Source organism: Astyanax mexicanus, chromosome 20 (assembly GCF_023375975.1).
Source record: "Astyanax mexicanus isolate ESR-SI-001 chromosome 20, AstMex3_surface, whole genome shotgun sequence".
NCBI classification, from domain to species: domain Eukaryota; kingdom Metazoa; phylum Chordata; class Actinopteri; order Characiformes; family Acestrorhamphidae; genus Astyanax; species Astyanax mexicanus.
In genome coordinates, this window is record NC_064427.1 from 32748973 (window position 1) to 32774990 (window position 26018).

At 36.2% G+C, this 26018-nt stretch overlaps 1 protein-coding gene across 2 annotated transcripts in view; it reads right to left on the bottom strand.

The window, feature by feature from the left end:
• The window catches only part of opcml (opioid binding protein/cell adhesion molecule-like), a 456624-nt gene that overhangs the window by 72585 nt on the left and 358021 nt on the right, over positions 1–26018 (bottom strand). For both annotated transcript variants that reach the window (XM_049468806.1, XM_049468805.1), the window contains one exon: positions 20727–20852. In XM_049468806.1, the coding sequence (XP_049324763.1) occupies positions 20727–20852 (126 nt within the window). The remainder of the gene's footprint in view (positions 1–20726; positions 20853–26018) is intronic.

Genomic DNA, 26018 nt, shown 5'->3' on the forward strand with positions numbered 1-26018 from the left:
ACAGACAAACTGTTCCTTACACAGTGCCAAAATTTCTTGATGAACAGACCAATAGAAACTCTTTAAAATGACCTGAAAGTTTACAAGGTTTTTTCTCTTTCCTGTAAAGCTGCTCTTTTGGAGATAAGTTTCATTGGACAGCGACGATATGTAAACTAAGCTGGAAAAAAAATGACCATCAGGGAGCTCAAGAAAATGTCTGTAAAAAACTGTCAAAAAGAAAAATACTGTCACATTTAAAACAGATATAAACCATTAAAAAAACAGTTATTATATTTACTATGATTAACATCTATTACTGTCATTTTACAAGAACTTTATACTATATAATATATCATTACATGAAATCTTTCCCTTTCAACAGACTTTAATTCTTAAAAAAGTATCATATACCCCATTAAAAACAGAATATTATTAATTTTAAAAGAAACTATCCTATAATTAGATAAAATCTTTCACTTTTAACAGATTTAATTCTTAAAAAAAAGTGTCATACACTCCTTATAAAACGGAATAATTAGTAATTTTACAAGAACTTGTCCTATAATTACATGAAATCTTTCACTTTCAACATATTTTAATTATTAAAAAGTGTCATACACTCCTTATAGATTGGAGTAATAAATCATTTTACAAGAACTTTATATTATATAATATATAATTGCATTAAATCTTTCCCTTTCAACAGATTTTAATTCCTAAAAAAGTGTCATAAACTCCTTATAAAACGGAATAATTAGTAATTTTACAAGAAACTGTCCTATAACTACATGAAATCTTTCACTTTTAAAATATTTTAATTCTTAAAAAAAGTAAAACGGAGTATGAACTTGTCCGATAATTACATGAAATCTTTCACTAGTTGGACTAGGGTTGGACAATATGGACAAAATCAATTCATATCATGACATATTTTTTAAAAGGGGACATATAATACCTCTTTTTACACAAGTTAGAATAGGTCTATGGGCTATACAAAACATGTTCTTGAAGTTTTTTTTGGACAAAATTTCTCTCACATAAAGAAATATTAGCAGAAATCTATGCTTGCCATTTAAGGGCTCTGTCACTTTTATGCAAATAAGCTTTTGTAGGCCACGCCAGGTTTACGCTAAGCGTTTACCACACGTTATGGTTTAGCTTGGGCAAAGGAGAAAACATGAACAAGAAGATGCTCATCTGCTGACCTGTCACAGACAATAGGTACAGATCCCTCCCTCAAAAAAAGTCTGCTGGCTAATCATGCTGTGTATGGTCTGAAGTTCTCAACGAAAATTACTAAAATGGCGATTCTTTAACTCATCTAGTGGGTGGGGCTCTGGTTGGGGTTGAGTGCCAGGGTGAAGCATATAAACGGCTCATAGAAGCATATGATTCCTGACTTCTCTAACAACTCTTTCAACATCCCTATTTTATCGATTTATAGAGCAATTACCCTGGTCAATTGCTCAACCCACAGCTGAATTTAGGGCATGTCAATGTGTTTTTGGTATCATGAGGGTGCACTGTGTACGAATATTTAAACTACATGGGATAGATTATTGCTGGACATCATTAGGAACCTCTACAACTCCATGTAGAGACATATTTTATGTTGCTGTTGTACACCTTGTTATTACAACCTATGTCTGTATGTGCAGATCTATAAATATGACCATGAGTTGCTCATATTAGTCTAAAATATTCATCATATTTTAAACCTGCACTCTGGAATAAAATAAGAGACCACTTAAAAGGATGAGTTTATTTGATTTTACCAAATTGAAAACCTCTGGAATATAATCAAGAGGAATCAAGAGGATGATCACAAGCCATCAAACCAAACTGAATTGCTTGTATTTTTGCACCAGGAGTAAAGGTCTAAAGTTATCCAAAAGCAGTGTGTAAGACTGGTGGAGGAGAACATGGTGTGAAGATGAATAAAACCTGTGATTAAAAACCAGGGTTATTCAAACAAATATTGATTTCTAAACTCTTAAAACTTTATGAATATGAACTTGTTTTCTTTGCATTATTTGAGGTCTGAAAGCTCTGCATCTTTTTTTATTATTTCAGTCATTTCTCATTTTTTGAATATAAATCCTCTAAATTACAACAATTTTATTTGGAATTTGGGAGAAACGTTGTCTGTAGTTTATAGAATAAAACAATGTCGTTAATTTTACTCAAACATATACCTATAAATAGCAAAATCAGAGAAACTGATTCAGAAACTGAAGTGGTCTACTCATTTTTTCCAGAGCTGTATTTATTTGATGATGAGTGTACAGTATGTACATGGCAACTAGAGGATTCAATCCTTAAAAATGTCACTATGACCTAGTTAAACATTTGAACAATGCATTTGTATAGAACATGTTAGATTTCTTCAAAATACCAATTAACACCATGACTGTCAACGCAATCTAACATATGTTCCGTGAAAATATATGCGTTGTTCTAGCACTGAATTGCACTGCAGGGATTGATTGGGACTGCTGATTAGCAAAGATGCTACTTGATACAATAATTAAAACGATTTCATTTGAATTCCACGGTGGGAAATGTTACAAAAGGTTGCTACACTAGAAGACATAGAACATTTCCCAATATCAGTTTTTTGTCTTGTTTATGGCTTGTTACACTAAGCAGTAAAATCAGATCTCATTTTTTAGGAAGTGCAAATAGAGTGCGGTCAAACGCATTTTATTGTCAGGTGTAAACAGGCACTAATATCAGATTTTTGGCTTGTATTGGTTCACAGAAAAATTAAATCAGATCTTATTTTAAGGACAAGTGCAAATAGAGTGCGGTCAAAGTAGATCCAGATACTATCCAGATACAGAACACGTTTAATGCCATGTGTAAACAGGCCCTAATATCAGATATTTGCTTTATTCTAATTCACAGAAAAGTAAAATCAGACCTCATTTCATGAACAAGTGCAAATAGATTGCGATCAAAATAGATCCAGATACTATCCAGATACAAAACTCATTTTAATGGAAGGTGTAAACAGGCCCTAATATCAGATTTTTGGCTTGTTCTGGTTCACAGAATAATTAAATCAGATCTTATTTTAAGGACAAGTGCAAACATATGGAGTGAATTTTTGTGCCAAAAGTTTTACGTAAAAAAATAAAATCCACAATCAAAATTTTAAGAATCAAAAGTAAAACATGTATGTTGCAAATTCAAAAGAGAAAAAATATATATCAAATATATATATTTAAATATACTTGGTTATTTTATTATTCTTTGCACTTATTTGAAAATTATTTTAGTTTGGATTTTGCCAGTCTTTGCTTTCATTTTTGGATTTTTTTGGATTTTCTGTGGATTTTTGTGGATTTTGCTGCTAAAGACTTTTGCTTCTGGAATCTCTCCTTTGCTTCTGCTTCATTTTTTTGGTTCTGATTTTTGGCACACTTTTCACGGGTGGGCGGGGCTTAGAAGAAGGCGTTCCCCTTTAATCTCTATTGGTCACCTACCCTGAACCCTCGTCTGAGACAGACCACGCCCACCCCGCCAGCTTCAAGCGCTCTTCCAAACATGGCGGAGGGAACGGGGTTCAGCTCACAGCAGCACCAGCAGGTACTTTTCCAATTAAATTTCATACAGACGTTATGTTTAATGTTATATTTCTTTTTTAAGTAAGTGTTTAACTCTATTAAGATGCTCATGTTAGCGGGGTGTGCTAAATATCCATGCTTAAATTATACTAGTTAGTTAGTGAACACTAACCTACCTAGTCAGTGAGTTAGCTAGTTTACCTAGGTCATCTGGTCAGTGAGTTAGTGGGTTAGCTAAGCTAGTTAGGTTACCTAGTCAGTGAGTTAGTGGGTTAGCTAAGCTAGTTAGGTTACCTAGTCAGTGAGTTAGCTAGTTAACCTTAACCAGCACTTGGCTTTACCCTGGGGCATAATAACTAGCTTAGCTAACCCACTAGCTCACTGACTAGGTAACCTAACTAGCTTAGCTAACCCACTAACTCACTGACCAGATGACCTAGGTTAAGTAGCTAGCTAACTCGCTGACCAGATAACCTAGGTTAACTAGCTAACTCACTGACTAGGTAACCTAACTAGCTTAGCTAACCCACTAACTCACTGACCAGATGACCTAGGTAAACTAGCTAACTCACTGACTAGGTAGGTTAGTGTTCACTAACTAACTAGTATAATTTAAGCATGGATATTTAGCACACCCCGCTAACATGAGCATCTTAATAGAGTTAAACACTTACTTTTAAAAAGAAATATAACATTAAACATAACGTCTGTATGAAATTTAATTGGAAAAGTACCTGCTGGTGCTGCTGTGAGCTGAACCCCGTTCGCTCCGCCATGTTTGGAAGAGCGCTTGAAGCTGGCGGGGTGGGCGTGGTCTGTCTCAGACGAGGGTTCAGGGTAGGTGACCAATAGAGATTAAAGGGGAACGCCTTCTTCTAAGCCCCGCCCACCCGTGAAAAGTGTGCCAAAAATCAGAACCAAAAAAATGAAGCAGAAGCAAAGGAGAGATTCCAGAAGCAAAAGTCTTTAGCAGCAAAATCCACAAAAATCCACAGAAAATCCAAAAAAATCCAAAAATGAAAGCAAAGACTGGCAAAATCCAAACTAAAATAATTTTCAAATAAGTGCAAAGAATAATAAAATAACCAAGTATATTTAAATATATATATTTGATATATATTTTTTCTCTTTTGAATTTGCAACATACATGTTTTACTTTTGATTCTTAAAATTTTGATTGTGGATTTTATTTTTTTACGTAAAACTTTTGGCACAAAATTCACTCCATACAAACAGAGTGAGATCAAAGTAGATCCAGATACTATCCAGATACAGAACACATTTAATGGCAGGTATAAACGGACCTAATATCAGATTTTTGCCTAAATCTGATTCACAGAAAAGTAAAATCAAATCTTATTTTAAGTGTAAATAGATTGCGGCCTAAGTAAATCCAGATACGAAACTAATTTTAATGCCATGTGTAAACAGGCCCTAATATCAGATATTTGCTTTGTTCTAATTCACAGAAAAGTAAAATCAGATCTCATTTCATGAACAAGTGCAAATAGATTGTAGTCAAAGAAGATCCAGATACTATCCAGATACAAAACACATTTTAATGGCAGGTGTAAACAGGCCCTAAAATCACATTTTGGCCTGTTCTGATTCTGGTTGGTACAAACAGTACCTGAAGCTGCTGGACCATAGCTGCGTGATTTTATGGATGAATTAATTTGATTGCACGAATAAGTAGGTGTACAGGTATTTCTAATTGATTGCTTTTTTTAAATGCAAAAGTGCATCAGCCTTTCCAAGCTTTTTTACACCCTATTACACAGAACGTAATCCAATTATCCAGGACTAATTATTCCTTCTATTCCAGTTCTCTTTATAATTAAACATGTAGTTGTCAGTGTTCGTTAAGAGCTTACAATCATATGCATCATATGCCCAGAAAAAAGTGTATTATTCCCTGTTTTATCGCAATAATGATCGATATGGATATATGGCCTATTACTCAGCTCTAATTGAGTAAGTTTAAATATTATTATCACATTTAAAAGTGTGAAATATTAGACATTAGACATTAGAAAGCAATTGTCATATCCCTGTGTTATTGCTGGAAAACACGAGGGATTGAATAATAATGGCAACGATATTAGTCAAACCCCTGTGAAAGGAAGTAGTTAGGAGTATTAGATCTTATAATGAGCGCCGATGTGGTTTCTGTTAGAACCTGAAGCAATAAAAAGCATAGATCTCATCACTAAAACAAACACACGTATCGGCCGCTTCCAGCCGAGAGTAATATCATAAAAGCCACTTTCAAAGAGGGCCTTATTCGCCTGGCTTTGAAATTGATATATCTTAATCCTATTAAAACTTTCCAGCTCGCGTAGTCTCCCAGGCTGTTAAGGTACGGCCGACTAAACGGAGTCTTTCTAATGTGTTTCTTAAACAAAGCATTAAAGCAGCATTAACAGCGGCCATTCCACCAGCTATAGACATGAAGCTGTTTTCATTAGCATGATGGGGACTAAGATACTTAAAAAAAAAAAAATCATGTGTACTATTGTATAGGGGTTTTCAATTGGTCTCAGCCCGGGACTCATCATTTCTCATGGTTATTAGGTCACAACCCACTTTTAAAGAATATAAACCAAGCACATTTATATATATATATATATGGTACTGATAGTATATGTGTGTGTGTGTTGGCCTCCTGTATTTATTGTGGATGCAACCACTCAGCAACCACCAAGAATACAACTGAAAACACCAAACAAAACCACAGTGACCACCTGGCATACCATAGTAACTAGCTAGTAACACCACAGCAAATACCTACAAAACATTTAGCAGGATCATATTAAGCATCTGTGATACCATATTAACCACTTAACAAAACCACAGCCACCACCTTACATCCCAGTAGCAATGTTATTATATATATATTATTAATATATGTAAATTATTTAGCCAGAACATCAGAGTTCACAGAACTAAACTGACAGTTAGCGTTCTTCTCCAAGGGAAATGTAAATAACTAAATATGGGAGGAAATATTCAAACAAAACGTTATTTATTTTAAATAAGAGATGAAACACAAAGCCATAATAAACCCATAATGCAGGCACTAAACCCTAAAACATATTTTTTTTCATTGATTGCTGAAATGCGTTCCTTTGAAGTTGTGAAACACACCAATCATGCTTAAACTTTTTCTAAACCTTTTCTAACCTTTAAAAAACACTTTTAGTGTGGTTATTTCCATCTCTGCAGTGTCCTCACATGTTTAGGCATACTTTGGTAATTGTACCACCCCTGGTGATACTGCTCAGCCCAATCAGCTCTTCCTTCTGCCCCGCCCCTAAACCCATACATCACCCAGTTCCCCTCCCAAACTTTTCCTCCCTTTTTTTTTTTTTTTTTAGCCATTTTTCAAATTTGAGCTGAGGCTGGAGTTTAGAGCTTGTTGAAAAAAATGAATCAAATAAAATCTAGAAAATATTGAAACTATATTTAGCGAGCTAATGATCAAAAGAAAATCTACAATGTGATTTTTTGCTCAGTATCGCTCAGCCATGCTGCGAGCTGATTCTCAGGGGGCGGCTGGAAAAGTGGGACAGGGCTGATTTCTTCCAGCTCTGGTGTACACTCGGCATTACCGTATTAAAGAGTTCTGCGAGTGTGTGTGTGTGGAGTGTTCGGGGTGGGAGATGGAGTGTGGGTTTATGCGGGTCTTCAGATCTAAAGCCATCGAGGCTGGAGCACTCCCACCGACGGAAGCAGCCAGTGGCTGCTGGGGAACTGACTCCAGCTTTCTAAAGTGCCAAATGGTGCAATGTCAACTGCAGGGGATGGATCCAGTCTTGTGCCATATGCTCCAAATGAAGAAGCGGCAAGCAAACAGCGACAGCTGGCCACTCGAAAACAAGCGTTTTAACAGCACATTCTCAGAGACTGCAGATCCGTCTAATTCAATTATCGCTAAGGGGTTAAAATACATTGTGCTGCTGTTTGCAAGCGAGAGGACAAATATGTACACACTGGTAGATACACAATAAAGCACATGAATGCACACATATGTGTATAAAACACATCAACATACTCTAGGGCTGCACATCATGCTACTCTATAATGTTGTGTTAATTGTTGTTGCTCATTGAGCTCCATTGGCTACCAGTTGATGCTCGCATAAAATTCAAAACTCTTACAATGGCCTACAAGGCGATGACAGAACAGCTCCTTCCTACCTGCCCTCACTCCTGAAGACTTACGCTACCTCCCAGCTGCTGCGCTCCTCCAATGAACGTCGCCTCGCTTTGCCAAACAAACAGTCACACAAAGCAATCCAGACTGTTCTCATACAGAGATCCCCAGTGGTGGAACCAGCTACCTTCTACTACCAGATCAGGAGAATCTCTCACTATCTTTAATAAACTCCTGAAGACAGAGCTCTTCAAAGAGCCCTTACTCTCCTAACACCTCTAACTAACTACCTTCTACTACCAGATCAGGAGAATCTCTCACTATCTTTAATAAACTCCTGAAGACAGAGCTCTTCAAAGAGCCCTTACTCTCCTAACACCTCTAACTAACTAACTACTTCTAACCTCATTTCCTTCTTCCACTACTTCACTTTTCTATCCCCTTATTTCCCTTCGACCTCCTTTAAGCCCTATCTAAACAATGTTTTACCTTTAACTTCTATTACTTTTGTACTTCACTATTGTAAGTCGCTTTGGACAAAAGCGTCTGCCAAATGTAATGTAATGTAATTGTCATTTTGGTGGCCTTTGCAAGATTGAAATCAATTATCAAGGTCAATTAGGGGTGGGCGATACAGCCCTAAAATAATATCACAATATTTCATGGTATTTCATTCTCAATGATGACACTCTTGACGATATGACAGAATACACTACTGCAACAAAATGAAAATTACATTTTATTATTGCATACCATATGATATGGCACACCCCTAAATGAGATAAAAAAAAAATAAAAAATTCAAGAATTTTATCAGATTTGTAACAGAAGTCAATGATCCAGAATGTCATGATACTAATAATAATAATGCACTCCATATATCTTCATATATCCAGGAATTAAGTAAAATAAATGATAATGGACAGATATAATATCTACTGTTTCTAGTAGATATATAATGGAAAATGAGAACAGTATAATTTTTCCTTTTGCTAAAACAAACAAACAAAAAAAACAGCAAAAATGTAGCAACCTAATGTGATCATTAGGGGTGGGTGATATGACACGATATTTCAAGGTATAATATCGTTCAGGATCAGGGGCGTAGCAGCAAATTCTTGGCCCTGTACACTCTCAATGTCAGTGGGCCCCTATCCATGCCAGTACACAAAGAACTGGAACAAATCAGGATTTTCATGGGCCCCTCTCTCTACTTGGGCCCTGGGTACTTAGGTCCACTTTTCCCCCCACTACCACACCCATGTTCAGGATATTCAAAAATGTTACGATATGATATAATGTGTATAATGTGTTTTTCTTACAATGCAAGGCACATTGTAAATGCAATAAATCCACAACTGCAATATTATCTAAATACTGATGCACCTATGCACTTATATATATATATTTTTAACCATATGAATACATCAGAATATGTTTTATATTTTGAATTCTTCAAAGTAGGCACCTCTTTTCTAGATGCCATCTTTGCACATCTTTTCATGAAGTCGAGTCACCTGGAAATCAGGCTTTCAGTTAACAACTGTGCTAAAATTTTGTCAAGAGTTTTTAAATACTTGAATTTCTTGCCTCTTAATGTGTTGGAGAGCATCAGTTGTAAAGTTGTGAAGAGGTAGAGTTTATACAGTATACAGTGAATAATAGCTCTATTTGAATAATGTTCTAATCCATATTATGGCAAGAACTATTCAACTAAATAAAGAAAAAGAAAAAATACTGTAAGTAATGAAGGTCAGTGAATCGAAAAAAAAAAAAAATCACAAACTTTGAAAGTATCCTCAAGTGCAGTTGTAAAAAAAAAAACATCAAATATGTTATGATGAAACTGGCTCTCATCAGGACATCCCCAGGAAAGGAAGGCCAAGAGTTACCTCTGTAGCACAAGATAAGTTCATCAGAGTTACCAGCCTCAGAAACGGCAAGTTAACAGCTTAACCCCAGATAAGAACACCTTAATTCTTCTTCACAGAGTATTTTGGTTTGTTTAACACTTTTAAGTTACTAAATAATTCCTTATGTGTTCCTTCATAGTCTGGATGATTTCAGTATTCATTTACAATGTAGGAAATCCAGCACTGTGTGTATTATATAACAATTATATAAAAATTCTGAATACAATAACGAGGTCACCTTAACCAGAATCTACCCTTAACCCTAACCTATACATAGCAGCATATATTTAACAATATTATACAAAATAAACAGACTTTTAATTACATAACTAAAAAAATGTGATTTAAAAAAAGACAAAATGATAAGTAATAATAAAACGTTACTAAGCAGGACCTTTAAATACCCTAATGACTAAGATGATGTGTGGTCCCTGGAGGCAGGGCTGCCCTTTAATAAAGAACACAGGGGTGAGTAACGCTCCTAAAAGAAGAAATAAACATTTGATTTATTTTTTATTCATTTAATTTGGTTTATAAACCCGTTTTATTCTTTTTGGCTGTTCTTAAAATGATTATTTTTTACCAAAATGTAAAATATGAGGTTTAAATGTCTTAAAGTGACCTAATAATAGAGCAATATTAGCTCAATTTTTCTGTTACTGTCTTATGATCTTGCTTGTCCTCCTTAGTCATGGCTCTGTTTTGTTTCTCTCTTTTCTCCACCCTAGTCCCGCCCTGTCATTAACGTTCCTACCTGTATAATTTGTAACCCCACCCCCTTGTTATCTTCTCCAGGTGTTTCTTGTCTGTGTCTGTTTATATACACTACATGTTTTCCTTTGTTTGCTTAGTGGTGCTTTTAAACCCAAGTTGTGCGTTGTTTGGCCCTCTGTTTTACTAATAGCCCGGAAGTTATGGTATATGTAGAAGTACAGGGACAATGAAACTAAAACACCTGGTTTTAGACCATAATAATTAATTGTCCTGACGGACAGTTCTGGCGGAAACAGGAGAGTTGAGGTGCAGATTGAATTCTGCCGTGATTTGGGCAGCCGTGGTTTTATGGTTCTTTGTATACAATCCGGGTTAGCACCCGAACATCCCTTTCAGACAGCTTCCTCTTACAGCGGCCACAGTTAATCCTGTTGGATGTGGCTCGTCCTTCTTGGTGTTATGCTGACATTACCCTGGATACCGTGGCTCTTGATACATCACAAAGACTTGCTGCTCTTACCCTGCTAATTGAACCTTCACACTCTGCTCTTACTGGTGCAATGTGCAATTAAATTATTTAAAGATTGGCCACCAGGCTGCTTCAATTTAGCCATTAAACCTCCTACACTAAAATGACAGGTGTTTCAGTTTCATTGTCCAAACCCCTGTATAATTTCAATGTTTAAAAACAGAAATCACATGAAATATCAATATATTCTATTTCAAACAGATTGTTACAGATTATTAGTTGCAACATAATGCTGATTTAATCTGTATATCATCACAATGAAGACAAGAAAATGGGGCTGGCATTCTTATAGCCGCCCATGAGCTTCCTCTGAATTCTCTCCAATATTGTTATTTTGTCCCTGAATTGTCATAAGCTGATGGCTTATGTTATAAACTAGCAAATTAGTGTTTTATTTGGCAAAATTGTATTTGGGTGCAATTAAACTTCAGCAACTGAAAAAAAGCACTTTTGGTTTTGGGCAGTTTAATTGATAACGGTCGACCCATCTTATCCTAACCTATCTATCTATGATGTTAAATAATTCAGTGCTCAGTAAATACATGTTTTTAAACTGTAATTTTGTATTTTTTTTTTCATAAAAAAAAACATAGAGCACAAGATCCTAACCTGCTATTTGTAGCAGTAGTGCAGCAGTAGTTTCTTGTCCATTTTTTGGAGCTTTAACCCACATGCACACATCTACACACACACACACACACACAGGCATTCACACACATAGTTCATCATTTTCCAGAGAGCGCTAGCAGGTAGCATTGTTCTCATTGACAGCTCCGCCTCAGCAAATGGCATGCAATGCTTTCTGGGAGAATAACAGGCTGAGTTCACGCCAACAAGAAAGCTGCCACCAGGCTGCCATGTCAGACCACAGTGCCATTGGGGTGTCAATCAAAGCCTGCCAAAACCAAATTATTGGGCTTGATCCTTCTACAGCGGCAACAGCAACCGCCGAGCCACGGGTGTCAGAGCGGAGCAGACAAAACACATAAATACACTCATCAGAAAGTTCAGGAAAAGACTTTCCAAACTGGCGAGCGCTCCTCGAGCCGGCGGCGAGGACATTACCAATTTTGAGCCTGGCCGGGCTCTTCTCCAGGCCACAGATGACAGAGAGCTGGACAAACATCTGAGCAATCTTTCATCAAAAAACTAAAAAGTAGAGGCCTGGGTTTCTTTCATTTTATTTTTTTAATATATTTTTTTTCTATGAAGCCGAAGCTTTCTACAGCGCTCCTTCAAATAGAGCTACGCCGCGGCGCTGCCACTGCTGGTCTAGACATATCAAACGCGGGAAATATTTGACATCCCACCGTATTCGAAACTGACCCTTGAGCACGGCCGGACCCTCGTGATGCCCGCGCTTCGTGATGATTGTTCCGACATATTTTTCAGCAAAAAGCTAAAAAAGCTATTGTTTCTTCTCACTATTCCAGCCTGAAAACAAAAAACAAAAAAAAAACCTCCTAACAACTGCTTCTCACTTCAGCCACACAAACACATAGACACAAAAAAATTCTCCATCTCAATTTAGCGCTCAAGGTTTTCCCCCGCTTGATTCGAAGCGACAAATGTTAAGCAGTGGAGAGGAGAAAAAGGCAGGAAAAAGAGAAGAAGCTGATAAATGTCACTCCAGAGTAGCATTGGAGTTCTTACGGCCGCTGAGAAAGTCTTCACGCTGCACAAAAACAGCCCTCACATCTCATTTCTTTCATTAGGACTCCGGGAGAAATGTCAGCCCAGATAACGGCCCGTCTCCGTACGACCGCTGGCATTAAAGGACAACCTGCCTGCAGAAGCGTATATTGCTTTTCAGGGAAGCGATTGGGAAAAGCTCGGTATTGTCTGCGTGCGCCGCGGCTGTATGTCCAGCCCCGGCTTTAGTAATAACAGGTTGCCTGGGAGTTTAATAAAGCAGATGGATATGAATATGATATGATATGATATGCTGTGATAATGGTGTCGTCTGTGCTTTTAGCAGAAAGGTAGAAGCTGGAGGGTTCAGGCTGTTCTGTTTATATTAGAGTTATATGCCTTTTACACATTATTAGCCTAAAGAAACAAAAGAAGCATGTGGTTATGTATAGCTTATAAAGACAATGAAAAAAAAGACAATGGGGAGGAGCAAGGGTTAAATATGTGGTAATGTAGTATTGCTGTAAGGGCTGCACAATATATACATATACACAAGCAATCAAACCAAACTGAACTGCTGCTTGAATTTTTTGCACCAGGAGTAAAGCAGCATAAAGTTATCCAAAAGCAGTGTGTAAAACTGGTGGAGGAGAACATGATGCCAAGATGCATGAAAACTGTAAATAAAAACCACAGGGTTATTCCACCAAATACTGATTTCAGAACTCTTAAAACTTTATGAATATAAACTTGTTTGAACTTGTTTTCTTTGCATTATTAGAGGTCTGAAAGCTCTTCATCTTTTTTCTTGTTATTTCAGCCATTTCTCATCATTGTATTTCTGATAAAATATGTTATTTTATATAGCTGTATGTGTTGTTTATTTTTCTCAGCTCCCTAAGACCAAAGTAGATCACACCACCATGAGCTAAATGAGAAAACGTCAGATAACTGAAAAAATGAAAGAAACAGTGGATTTATATGTGCTTTATTTTACAGATATTCAGAAAATGGGTAAACCAAAGGAAAGTAATGTCATCAGTGTGGTTTTACTGTGAGTTCAAAATATAAATATAAATAAATTTCAAATTTGCTGTGTCATAATACCAATGAAAGCACAACTAATATTTTATCTAATATTTTTATTAATACATTTTCTTTGGCACTTTTTTGTTTATGTCATATAAATCACCTTTTAATACTGTGGGGACAAGCACTATATACATATATTAACCCCTTACGTTTTGGTTAAGTAGAACAAATGTTAAATGTACGGTGGCCGAGAAAGCCCAACGCAGTGCAAATTGAAAAGCGCTGCAAAAGCACAAAACACATCCATCAAAATTACAACACAGGCGCAGCAAATAGAAAAACGCGCTGCAAATAGAACCACAACACAACGGAAGTGAGTCACAACACAACAGAATTTTCCCGGGGGACCTTAAAAGATACTGTACCAGCTAAGCTGCGTCTTCAGTAACGTCTCGGACTTCACTATGTGTACAAAGGACAATAAGTGGCAAACAAGGCGTTTTGTGAAGCAGAACTTTTAATAATATGCACACAACCGTGGTAATCACAGGTAATAAACATAACTTACTTTTCAGAAGCTTGTTTGCCACTTATTGTCCTTTGTATACAGCTGGTACAGCATCTTTTAAGGTCCCCCGGGAAAATTCCGTTGTGTTGTGACTCACTTCCGTTGTGTTGTGGTTCTATTTGCAGCGCGTTTTTCTATTTGCAGCGCGTTTTTCTTTTTGCAGCGCGTTTTTCTATTTGCTGCGCCTGTGTTGTAATTTTGATGGATGTGTTTTGTGCTTTTGCAGCGCTTTTCAATTTGCACTGCGCTGGGCTTTCTCGGCCACCGTATAAATGTCATCAATGTCATCAGCTAAATGTGGTAAATCCTTGTATATTTAATATCGCAAAACATTTATTACATAGCAAATATATTACAATGCCAATTTTTTTTTTCACAGAGACAGAAAGTAAATGTCTCAAGTTGAATCACACCAACAGTGAGCAATATACAGTAGTAGTATTCTGAATTTTGAGGCAAGTTGTCACTTGACCATGTTCAAATAATATCTGATTTATATTCAAAAGCACACAAATACAACAAAAACAGTCTATTTACTTCACTGCCTGTGTCCACAAACAACTGTCTTCTACCAAAAAAGCTGAAACAATTAGATTTCAAAGCACACAATAATAACTGTATCATTATATTGAGGCAAGCTGTCGTGTTTTTCCCTGTCTAGTCTCAAACAATCATTGATTTGCATTCAAACACATCCAAGCAAACAAAACACCACTCCATTATCACTCTGTTAAATGTCAATTAACAGTTATACTTATCTTTCTTAGACTAATAATAAGTGACATTTTCAGTGTCATGTTCGAATAATAACTGATTTATTTTTAACAAGAAGAATCAAATAACTGTGTTTAGACACTTTGTGAGCTGCCTTTTATTTTCTTAATGATGTTGACGACTCCATTTAATCTTTCACAGAGGCAAGAAGAAAAACACGACTGTTTCAAAACTAATGTAATCCAGTGGATTGAAATATAGGTCCATTATAATAGACTGAGCACCAGATGCAGTTACTGACACAAAAATGCATAATTCAGGTTGCTGAAAAACTCGTCACACAGTTTGCTTTCTGTCTCAGATTATCAAAAATGTCAATGATTGTGTAATATCAAACCCTCAGCTTGTCCAGAAAAACGTGCCTGTCGACGGGAAGAGATTTGGTCGAGCTCAAGAATGGAATTATATAGTGAACAGAAAAAAGTGTTTGTCCTCCACATTAATCCCCTGACATAAACCTGATGAACTGAGATGGTGATTTGAGGTGATTTAATTGGGATGAGCCGGAGCTTCACAGCGTGAAGAAAAAGCAGCAACTATTGTTCAGAACCTCCAGAAACTCCTTCAAGATGCTGACAAAACTATTCCAGGTGACTTTCCCTCATGAAGACACTGAGATTAATATACCAAGAGTGTGCAGATATTTAATATTGGAAAATATACAGGGGTTAGACAATGAAACTGAAACACCTGTCATTTTAGTGTGGGAGGTTTCATGGCTAAATTGGAGCAGCCTGGTGGCCAATCTTCATTAATTGCACATTATTGCACCAGTAAGAGCAGAGTGTGAAGGTTCAATTAGCAGCAGGGTAAGAGCACAGTTCTGCTCAAAATATTGCAAAACACACAACATTATGGGTGACATACCAGAGTTCAAAAGAGGACAAACTGTTGGTGCACGTCTTGCTGGCGCATCTGTGACCAAGACAGCAAGTCTTTGTGATGTATCAAGAACCACGGTGTCCAGGGTAATGTCAGCATACCACCAAGAAGGACCAACCACATCCAACAGGATTAACTGTGGATGCTGTAAGAGGAAGCTGTCTGAAAGGGATGTTCGGGTGCTAACCCGGATTGTATCTTAAAAACATAAAACCACGGCTGATCAAATCACAGCAGAATTCCACCAGAACTGTCCGTCACCATGATAAATTATTGTGGTTGTTTCAACTAGTTGTTTCAGTTTCATTGTCCAACCCCTGTATATCACATAACAAATATATTATGCTCTCATTTTCACAGAGACAGAAAGTAAATGTCTCGAGTTGAATCACACCCACAATAAGCAATGCAGTATTTTGAATATTGAGGCAAGTTTTCATTTGATTATGTTCAAACAATACCACATTTATATTCAAGAGCACACAAATACAACAAAAACAGTCTATTCTCATCACTGCCACAATGTCCGCAATAATAACAGTATCATTATATTGAGGCAAGCTGTCATTTTCTCAAGAAAATGGTCGGTGATGTGTGATGTAGGCGTCTGTTTTTTATGCTATTTTTATTTTATATAAAGCTATGGCGTGAAAATCTAAATATAGCAAAGGAACAAATCAAACAAATTATGTGTGTTTGCACTTAGGCTACATGCTTAAAATAAAATAAAAATGAGTTTATTTAGAAAGTATTTTATATTCTAAAACATTGTTAATTATATCAGAGTAGACGAAAGTTAATGATCTGGGGTTGCTGCAGTTGGTCTGCAGGTCTAGGTTCAGCAACAGTATGTGCTGCTGAAAGAATGAGGTCAGCTGACTACCTGAATATACTGAATATAGACCAGGTTATTCCATCAGCGGATATTTTCTTCCCTGATAATACAAGCACATTCCAAGATGACAATGCCGGAATTCATGGGTCTGGAATTGTGAAAGAGTGATTCAGGGAGCATGAGATCATCATTTTCACACATGGATTGAGAGAGAGTTCACCACAGAGTCCAGACCTTAACCTCATTGAGAACTGAGAAAATAAATGCAACACTGGATTGAAATAAATCTTGTTTCATTGCAGAAGCTTATCAAAACAATGCCACAGTGAATGCGTCACCCAATCAAAGCTAAAGGCGGTCCAACCAAATATTAGAATGTGTGACCTTTTTTTTGGCCAGGGTGTATGTTATTGTTCTTGGTGTATTTGGGTTTAATGATTGTGCAGTGCATTGCCTTATTGCTGTACTTTTGTGTGTTTTTGGACGTAGGCTATAAGCTCAATATAAAAAAAAATATTTTCTATTCTTAAACCATGTTAAATTATAATATATTAGATTAAAGTAATTGTTTATTATGTTATTGTTGTTGGCCTATTATGGTTTAATGATTGTGCAATGCATAGCCGTATTGCTGTTTTTTTTTTGTGTGTGTTTTTGCACTTAAGCTAAAAGCTTAATATAAACAAGTTAATTTGTTTAGAAAGTATTTTATTTTCTTAAAGCATGTTAAATTATATTAGATTAGAAGTAAGTCATTCCGACATCAATTTATTGATGTTTAGGGCTGTGGATCATTGTTTGAAGATCTATTCTTAATAAACATATTTCTTAAATAGTAGGTCTATGCTTCTTCAGTGTTGCAATGTTGATTAACATCATTCTGAACAGATTTCGCTCATTCAAACATCCCGAATATTTTTTTTTTTAAAAAGCTCAGTTTGTAAATCTGTGCTTAGAGTGTCGTCTAAGCACTACAGCAGCACAGTATATAATATATAAACAGTAATACAATAGTCTATATGAGTTTATAGTCTGTAGTGTCTAACTACTTCACAGTAGAATGTCATCATTCTACAGTATATAATTCCTTTGGTTCTAGTGCTCTGACTGTTGATGTGTTGATGATGATTTTTCCCCCAAGGCATCAAGTTTCTGTCATTTTTTGCTCATGTCACTCAACCAACCCAATTACGTTGCTTATTTACATTCAAGAACATTAATTAAATAATAAATAAAACACACTGTGATGGCTGCCAATCCCAATTAACAATGATAGCTTGCCATCTTAATGCTGCTTGACAGTGTGATGAACCATCTACAGAGTGGCAAGAAGCCATAGACATTTGTCTTAGAAATATAATCAGGCCAACATTAAGTCATATTTTGAGGCAAGCTTTTATTTATTTATTTATTTTTTTTTGTTGTTGTTGTTGTTAAATCTATTATCTGTTAAAATGTCTTTAGCACAATTTTTTTGTTTTTCTTAGAAGTAAAATCAGACCAACATTTTAGGCAAGTACTCTATAACAACTCATTTACACAAATCAAGCAACAGGAATAAAACTTGGTGGGTAGTTATGACAGATTTTCATACAGCACCTTATCTTGAATGAAACAAATGGCAAGTTCCAATTTTGTCATGGTGGACATGACCAATAAATGGACCATGTATGGAGGCACCCAACATAATTCTACTGGTGTTCCTACCATTTTCCGACTGCGCAATATCCCATGATGCAATATTCCAACAGGACAATGCTTCTCCACACACTGCTGCCTTGAATACACAAATACTGCTGTATTGCCTTATCCCCAGCTAAAAATACTATCAAAATTCCAATACTACCGCACAATCTGCCAGAACTGCATGAATATTCAAGCTTCCTGGGATGGATTATAATAGGACCCATTAGGAACCTCTACAATTTCATTCTAAGATGTCTAGCATGTTGTGTTACACACTACTTCTGTATGTGTAGCTTAATAAATAAATATGAAAAGATTTTAATCATTTTTCCGATTATTCCTTGTAACCTTTATCTTCTTTTCCAAATAGTACTGTAATCTGACTCTTTATTTTAGGTTTATCTATTTTGCAACTCTTTCTTTGAGTGTATTAAAGGGGACATTATAAAACATAAAATTGATCTATGTTAATGTTCAAGTTATTTGCTAACTGATTACAAAATCACTCTCACATGACAAGATCTCAACAGCTCTATTCTATTCTAGCCAGTTTCAGTCCCTTTAAGAATGAGCCGTTTAAAGGCTCTGTCACTTTTTAATACAAATAAGCTGCTGCTGCCGACACCATGTTTACAATAAGAGCTAAAACACGAGCAAGCTAGTTTATCCTAGTAGTTACATTTCCCTCATCTGCTTGAGGACATGCCATGGACAGTAGGTCCAGATCCCTCACTCAAACAAAGTCTGCTGGCTAATTGTGATGTGTACTGTCTAAATTTCTCAAGCAAAATTACTAAAATGATCTAGTGGGTGGGGCTCTGGTGGGGGTTGACAGGTGAGGGGGGGTGCCAGAGTGGTTCTATGCAGGTTTCCTTGTTCCTGATTTTTTTTTATCTTATATGGCTCTGTTTATAGGGGCAGTCGAGACCCAAGTGGAAATATAAAAAAGCGGCACAAGATTTCGCAAGATTAAAACGTGACGATATTTCTCGTCAGGCTTAAACCTGTCTCGCGGAAAAAAAAAAAAACAGTTTAGTGTGGACTTTTTAAGAGGGATCTGACAACACAGTAGCGATAGGGATAGAGTATGATGGCTGAGCAGTGAGAGCAGCTCTCAGCAGAAGAGGAAAATTCAGGCATTTGTACAGAAGATGCTTCTGCTGCTTTTAAGTTGTATGTCTGGCTGCATTTTGGCTCCAGTGGAAACAATAAACGGTAACAGAGTGACCAACAAGACACAAACCATATATAAATACTGTAAGTAAATCCTACACGTGACTGTTTCATAGACAGCTGTACTAATCCCTTAGCTCTGTACTGTATTAAAAAAATGTTCTGTCTCTGTTTGCACTTCAAGCATAGTCTTAATATGACTGGTTATGGTTATGCACAGTTAAATTACGAGAGATTTAGGAGAAAAAAACACAAACCATAGGCTTAATTTGACTGGTTGTGGTTTGCACTTATTGTTTGCACTATATAAGACCGAGAAAAGTTGTATATTTATTTTTAATTTATTCTTATTTCTATTTCTTATAGAATCAATGTTTGAGAGAAACCAGTCTGTTAAGTTTGCGTTGTTTGAATGATTTTGTTAAATAAAACTCAAGTTTTCCAGCCATTTTTTCATTTTTGACGTTTTCTTTAAAAAAAATATTTTTAAATCTTGTTTTGTCTCGTTCTCGTGAACCCAGAATCGTGTCTCGTCTCGTCTCATGATATTAGTGTCTCGTCACACCCCTACTTCTTAATGGTAATTTTTTGTCGCAGCATTGAAAAACACTAGTCTCAGATTTAAAATAAGGCCAACTATGTGAAATATGTTGAGACAGGATGTTATTTTTTATGGCCCACTCTCTAAAAACAAAGAAAAAAAAAGCTAAAAAAGAGTATTATTATACTTTTATTAATCTTTTATCCTCAGTTATCCTTCTATCTTCTGCGTGAACGCAAAGACACATGCCTCCCAAGGAAAATCAGACCAACTGGGTTTAAAGGCAGCTTGTCACTCCTCACTGTCACGCTCAAGAAATCACAGATTTACCTCCAAGGATGTTCAAACATAATGAAAAGCCAATGAAGCATCTCTGCTGATGTCTATTACCAACGCTAACTCACGAGAGCTGCAAAGCAAACACGCAGAACTGGAAAAAGGGGAAACAGCGCTCAACATATTTGAACACACCCGCACATTCCAGGCTGCTGTGAAGACGGTGGTTCCCTTCATCCCTCCTACAGAACTGGGTCATGCTTCGGTAACCATGGGAGACAGTCAAGGCCTCACCATCAATAATTCATCACGAAGTACACATTCAACATCAGTTATTAGCAAAGTCAGCTTGTAAGTTTTGCTGTGATTTTTGACACTTTAAACAATTAGAGCAAACACAGCGAGAGCAGGAAGGAGAGCCTGCGGAGCTTCAGGCTTTGAGAAGAGAGGGAACGAGAAGCTTACCCCTGGCTGAGCGGTATTTCCATACGATGTTGGGTTCAGGTCGACCGATGGCCAAACACATCAGGCTGACGTTGCTGCCCTCGTTCACCGTTATGTTCGGAGATATGTTCACGATCCTGGCTGGAACTGCAACACATCAAAAAACAGACATGATTTTGATGTCATGAAAAAAACAAAAGAAACGTAGGTACCATTTTAAAATAAGACTACCTTTATAAAGGGTTTATAAATGGTTTACAATTAGTTTATTAACGGTTACTAACTAGGCTGTAAATGCCTTCGAAATCATTAATAATCAGTTATAACACATACGCAGAAAGGGCAACAATGACCTGTTGTTTATAAATGACTAAAAGAGTTAGTGGTGTAATGATTAAACTTAGGAGTTTAATGGTTAAACTGATACTGACTGATGGAGAATATGGGGATGGAGCAGACAAGATCTGAAGTTTAACAATATAGATGGCTGTGGGTTCACTATTTGGCAACAGGTCATTGTTGCCCTTTCAATGTATGTGTTATAACTGATTATTAATGATTTTTAAGGCATTTACAACCTAATTAGTAACCATTAATAAACTAATTGTAAACCATTTATAAAACCTTTATTAAGGTAGTCTTATTTTAAAGTGGTACCAAAACTTACAAAGAAAGGACCAGCAGTAATGCTGCAAAATAAGCTTGAAATAATTAAGTGCTGCCGTCAAAAACAGAAAAGACCTAATTTGTTAAAGAATCTGCAAATTGTTCCTTACATTATGTGTAGTTATAAATATTGCTTGTTTAACATCATTAGGTCACATTTTGAGAAAGTAAAATATATTTATTACAGTTTTTCCACATTGTATAAACACAAAATGTGTAACTACGCACACAAATCCAAAAACATGAAGCTCATGTGTCGACATTGTGTCTCCAAACTGCTAAACTCTAAGCACAATTCCACATGTTCTCACTCAAATATCACTCTAAATCACGGCTTTGCAAATCACTAAACACAAACTGCATCATTAGGTAGACCTTAGTCACCTAAGAATGATGAACAGTGATCTGTTTCTTTGCATTTTGCAATAAATACATTTTTGTATGTGAACTGATTTTCCTCGTCATGTTTCTCATTGTACTTTACATAGGTGTAAATTACATTTTTACAATGTGCTACATACAGTAAAAAGGGCTTACATTTGTGTTGCATATACATCTAGTACTGTAATGCTTTCTGTTCTAATAAATATAAAGAACAGAAAGCCAACATATTTCCATGGACTTGTATGTATTTGAATGTGTACAGTGGTCTCAGGAGGTCAAAAACATAACCAAATACTTTTGATAAAAGTGCTCTGAATGTATCTTGTCAGTGTTTATTTGATGCTCTGCAAGAGATAAGCATATAAATAGCTGTGAAATAGTGTGTGATGTTTTGGTGGAAGGAATCAGTTTTGCTAGAGATTTGTAGAATTTCAACAAAGCAGTTCATAATTTTTGTGTTTAGAGTTTTGAGAAACTGAGCCAAGTTTCTAGAAATGTGTTTAAACATTTAGGAAAAACTGTAATTACACGTTTTGCACACTTGATTGCTGCAAAACATGTCATGCAGTTTGACTCATGTCTCCGATAAGCAGTGATGTCAATGATTGTAAAAAATCCACCCAATCTGTCAGCTTGTCCAGAAAAACGTGTTCTTGTAATGCTGCTTTGGGCCCAATCAAAGCTCCAATCCTTTCTTTCACTATTGTGTTCTCTGAAGATCATCTGGTGTCCTCTAAGCCGAGTTTTTTAACTGGTCTAAGTCGGGGACCCACATTTTCTCATGGTCATTAAGTCGTGACCCACTTTTACAGAATACAAACCAAAACAAAACCATTCCTTTTTGAAAAAGAACCCATTAAAACCCATTAAAACATATATATACATATATATATATATATATATATATATATATATATATATATATATATATATATCAAATCAAATCAAATTTATTTGTATAGCGCTTTTTACAACAGGTGTTGGCACAAAGCAGCTTTACAGAAACATGATTACAGGACAAAGAATCAGGCAAAACATTAAACATAGAAAATACAGAATACAGAACCCCCAGTGAGCGCGGAGGCAAGGAAAAACTCCCTCAGAGCTGCAGGAGGAGGAAGAAGCCTTGGGAGGACCAAGACTCACATTTGAGGGGGGACCATCCTACCACTGGTCAAACGGCTTTTAAATTAAAATTTAAAAAGTCTTTTATACATCCATATAGGTTTTATGTACTCAGGAGTGTAATAGCGCCACTAATGGCTTGGATGTAATCAGTAGTGGAGAATAAGATGGACGATGAGCAGCTGATCTGTGGTGGTGGTGGAGAAGAGCTGACTTCAGAAACTTCCATCAGTCTGGCCGGACAGGAGACGCGAGAGCCTGAGGGTCCAACATCGGTATATATATATATATATATATATATATATATATATATATATATATATATATATATATATATATATGCATGCCAAGTGAATTTAAGAGCATTTTTGAATTTTGAACTGAGGAGAACCATGACAATCTTATGTATAAAAGTTAATTAAACATCAAAACAAAAATAAAATAAGGCCACAAAATAAGATGTATCACTTCTCTGCATATCTCTACATTCACAGTACACTAGTAAGAAACTCTCTCCATCTCTGTTTTTCCCAATATAAAAGATGAGAAAAAAATGATACATTTTTGATTCTGCATCAGGAAGGATCCCACCCACCCAGCACATGCACTTTTTGTCCCGCTTCCCTCAGGACGGAGGCTGTGGAGCATCAAGTGCAAAACAACCAGACTGAGAAACAGCTTCATTCCGGAAGCTGTAAGACTCTTAAACTCCACTTAACAACACACTGCACTGACACACAAGGACAATTACTGCACAAACACGGTCACTTTACCCGCACTGAGACACTTTATTTTCTACTGCTCTAATTCATTTCATGCTGCTATAGCACATTTGCACTCTGGACTTGTTGTTGCAACCTGTCTACTCTTTCTATTTATTTAATTTGGGGTATTTATCTTTAACTATTTTGTATATTCTATTTTTATTGTATTCCTTTATTGTACTTTTATCTATATATCTATTTAATAACAGCTCCTGGGTGTAAACTGGATCGTGAGATCACAATTTCGTTCCACCTCATGTACCACATAAGATGCGAATGACAATAAAATCTCCTTGAATCCTTGAATCCTTGATAACTGGTGATAAGTGTTTGCCAATTTTTGCTGTGTTTATGCATTGTGGGCATTATTTGACAATAAGGATTAAGTACCTCGTTCCAGAGGTGCGAGGGATTGAAACACTAATTCACTTATGAAAAACTTTGTAGCTATAGCCATCCTGGTATAAAAATGATGAATGAATTAATGGACCAATAGAAACGCTGCAAAATGTCTCGGAATTAAATCATTTTACACAGACTGTCATTAAAAATGTAATGAGTTTGCCTCCAATAAATCTGACATTTTTGAGAAAAAATGTTTTGACATAAAAAATACACTAAATTGTACTTTTAATTTAGACTTACAATTAAATAACTTACAACACTACAGAAAATAACTGATTCTAACTGAAAAATAATTAATATACTGTATTTTTATCAGTTTAAAGGGCTCCACTAATTCTGTATATACAAATGAATGAATATCTTAGAATCTTTTAAATGCTCTTAAATTGTTTAAGACTATAAGATTATTTCAGGCAGAGCTGGAAGTAGACAATAATAACAACGGGAATTTTCATTTTGTGTCAAGTAAATTATAGCATGAGATTTGATTTAATTTACCCTTTGTTAGAATTGATTAATTAATTAACAAAACACTGTTCACTATTATAAAATATTTCCCAGGCCAGTTCATACAGAAGCAAATATAGGATAAATCCAGTATACTATAAGATAAATGGGTTTATCTTACTTATAAATAAATAAGATTTATACAATTATTTTTTCAGCTGAAATTTGAATTATATTCAAAAACAATAAAGAAAAGGCATCTTTTAGATTTTTCCAACACTTCTGCCAGGTTTTACACTAAAACAAACTGAAAACATGCGAAAGTGGAGACCCAAACCTGCTGATTCAGAATGTAAACTGGGTAACTAATTGTATAATTACACTTTAATAAATGAAATAATATAGATACATAAAAAATAATACCCAAATTATTTTTTTTGACAGGAATTAAGCCTGGCTCTGGACTGCACAGCTTTATGAACTGAAATCCCAGTCAAGTCAATACAAGAAGCTTTTATTGTCATTACATCTAAATACAGGAATACAGTGTAACGAAGTTAAGTTTCTCCAGAACCATGGTGCAACATGGAAGCGCAAAAGTGTGACGTTAGTGCAACATAGAACTACAACACTACAATAAATACAATAAATACAACAGACAATTTAACAGACAGGACAGTGCAGTACTGATACTGTACAATAAAATGTTTTTTTTTTTTTGTGAGGATAAGGTGCAGAGATATGTAACATACTGTAACATATAAAACATACATGATCACAGCAGTTACTGAGGTAGAGAGTTTATGTCAGAGTAGAGTTTTTGGAATGAAGTTCTGGACTAGGTTTAATCCAGGCCTGGGAAACAGAAGTATCCAAGTATCTGGGGATTAGTGCTGAAGTTGGCTCGTTTTAGTTTAACAAATGAAGTGTATTTTACCTACCTAAGCTAGAACACTCTCTTCTCAGAACACAATCGGTTCTTTGCAGCACAAGCTGCTTTCCCATTACGTCATCACCCTTCAGAACTGTAGAGCTTAATCCAGCGACGCTGTCCCACTTTAATCAATCATACATTTTTTTGTTTTCTGGTTTTTAGTCGGCGAGATTTCATGTTAACTACATTCAGTTATGGGACTACAGGGAGTGGCGGAGGCAGAGAAGAAGACAGTTTGAGTCCACATGCGCAATAATGCACAACGAGGAGGTCCTGCGGGATGCGTTCTTAAAAGGCACTCTCCGCTGGGACGCGGCCTAGCGTGTACTCAACAGCCGGAGTGATGAAACGGAGCACAAGCCTTCCAGCACCCACTGCGATCTACAGCCACCTAGAGAGTTCCAGTAACAGCCCGAGACCCAGACGTCCCCCAATTAACTGGCAGAAATCTCCAGAAGTTCAGCTGCATGAGTGTTTGGCTTGTTGGTGGTAAAATTTGGTGGAATGTGTGGACGACAACTGCAGCTGATACTGTAATCTGACACTGAAAAATCATATGCAACTCCTCTCCCCATCTATCAGCACTGA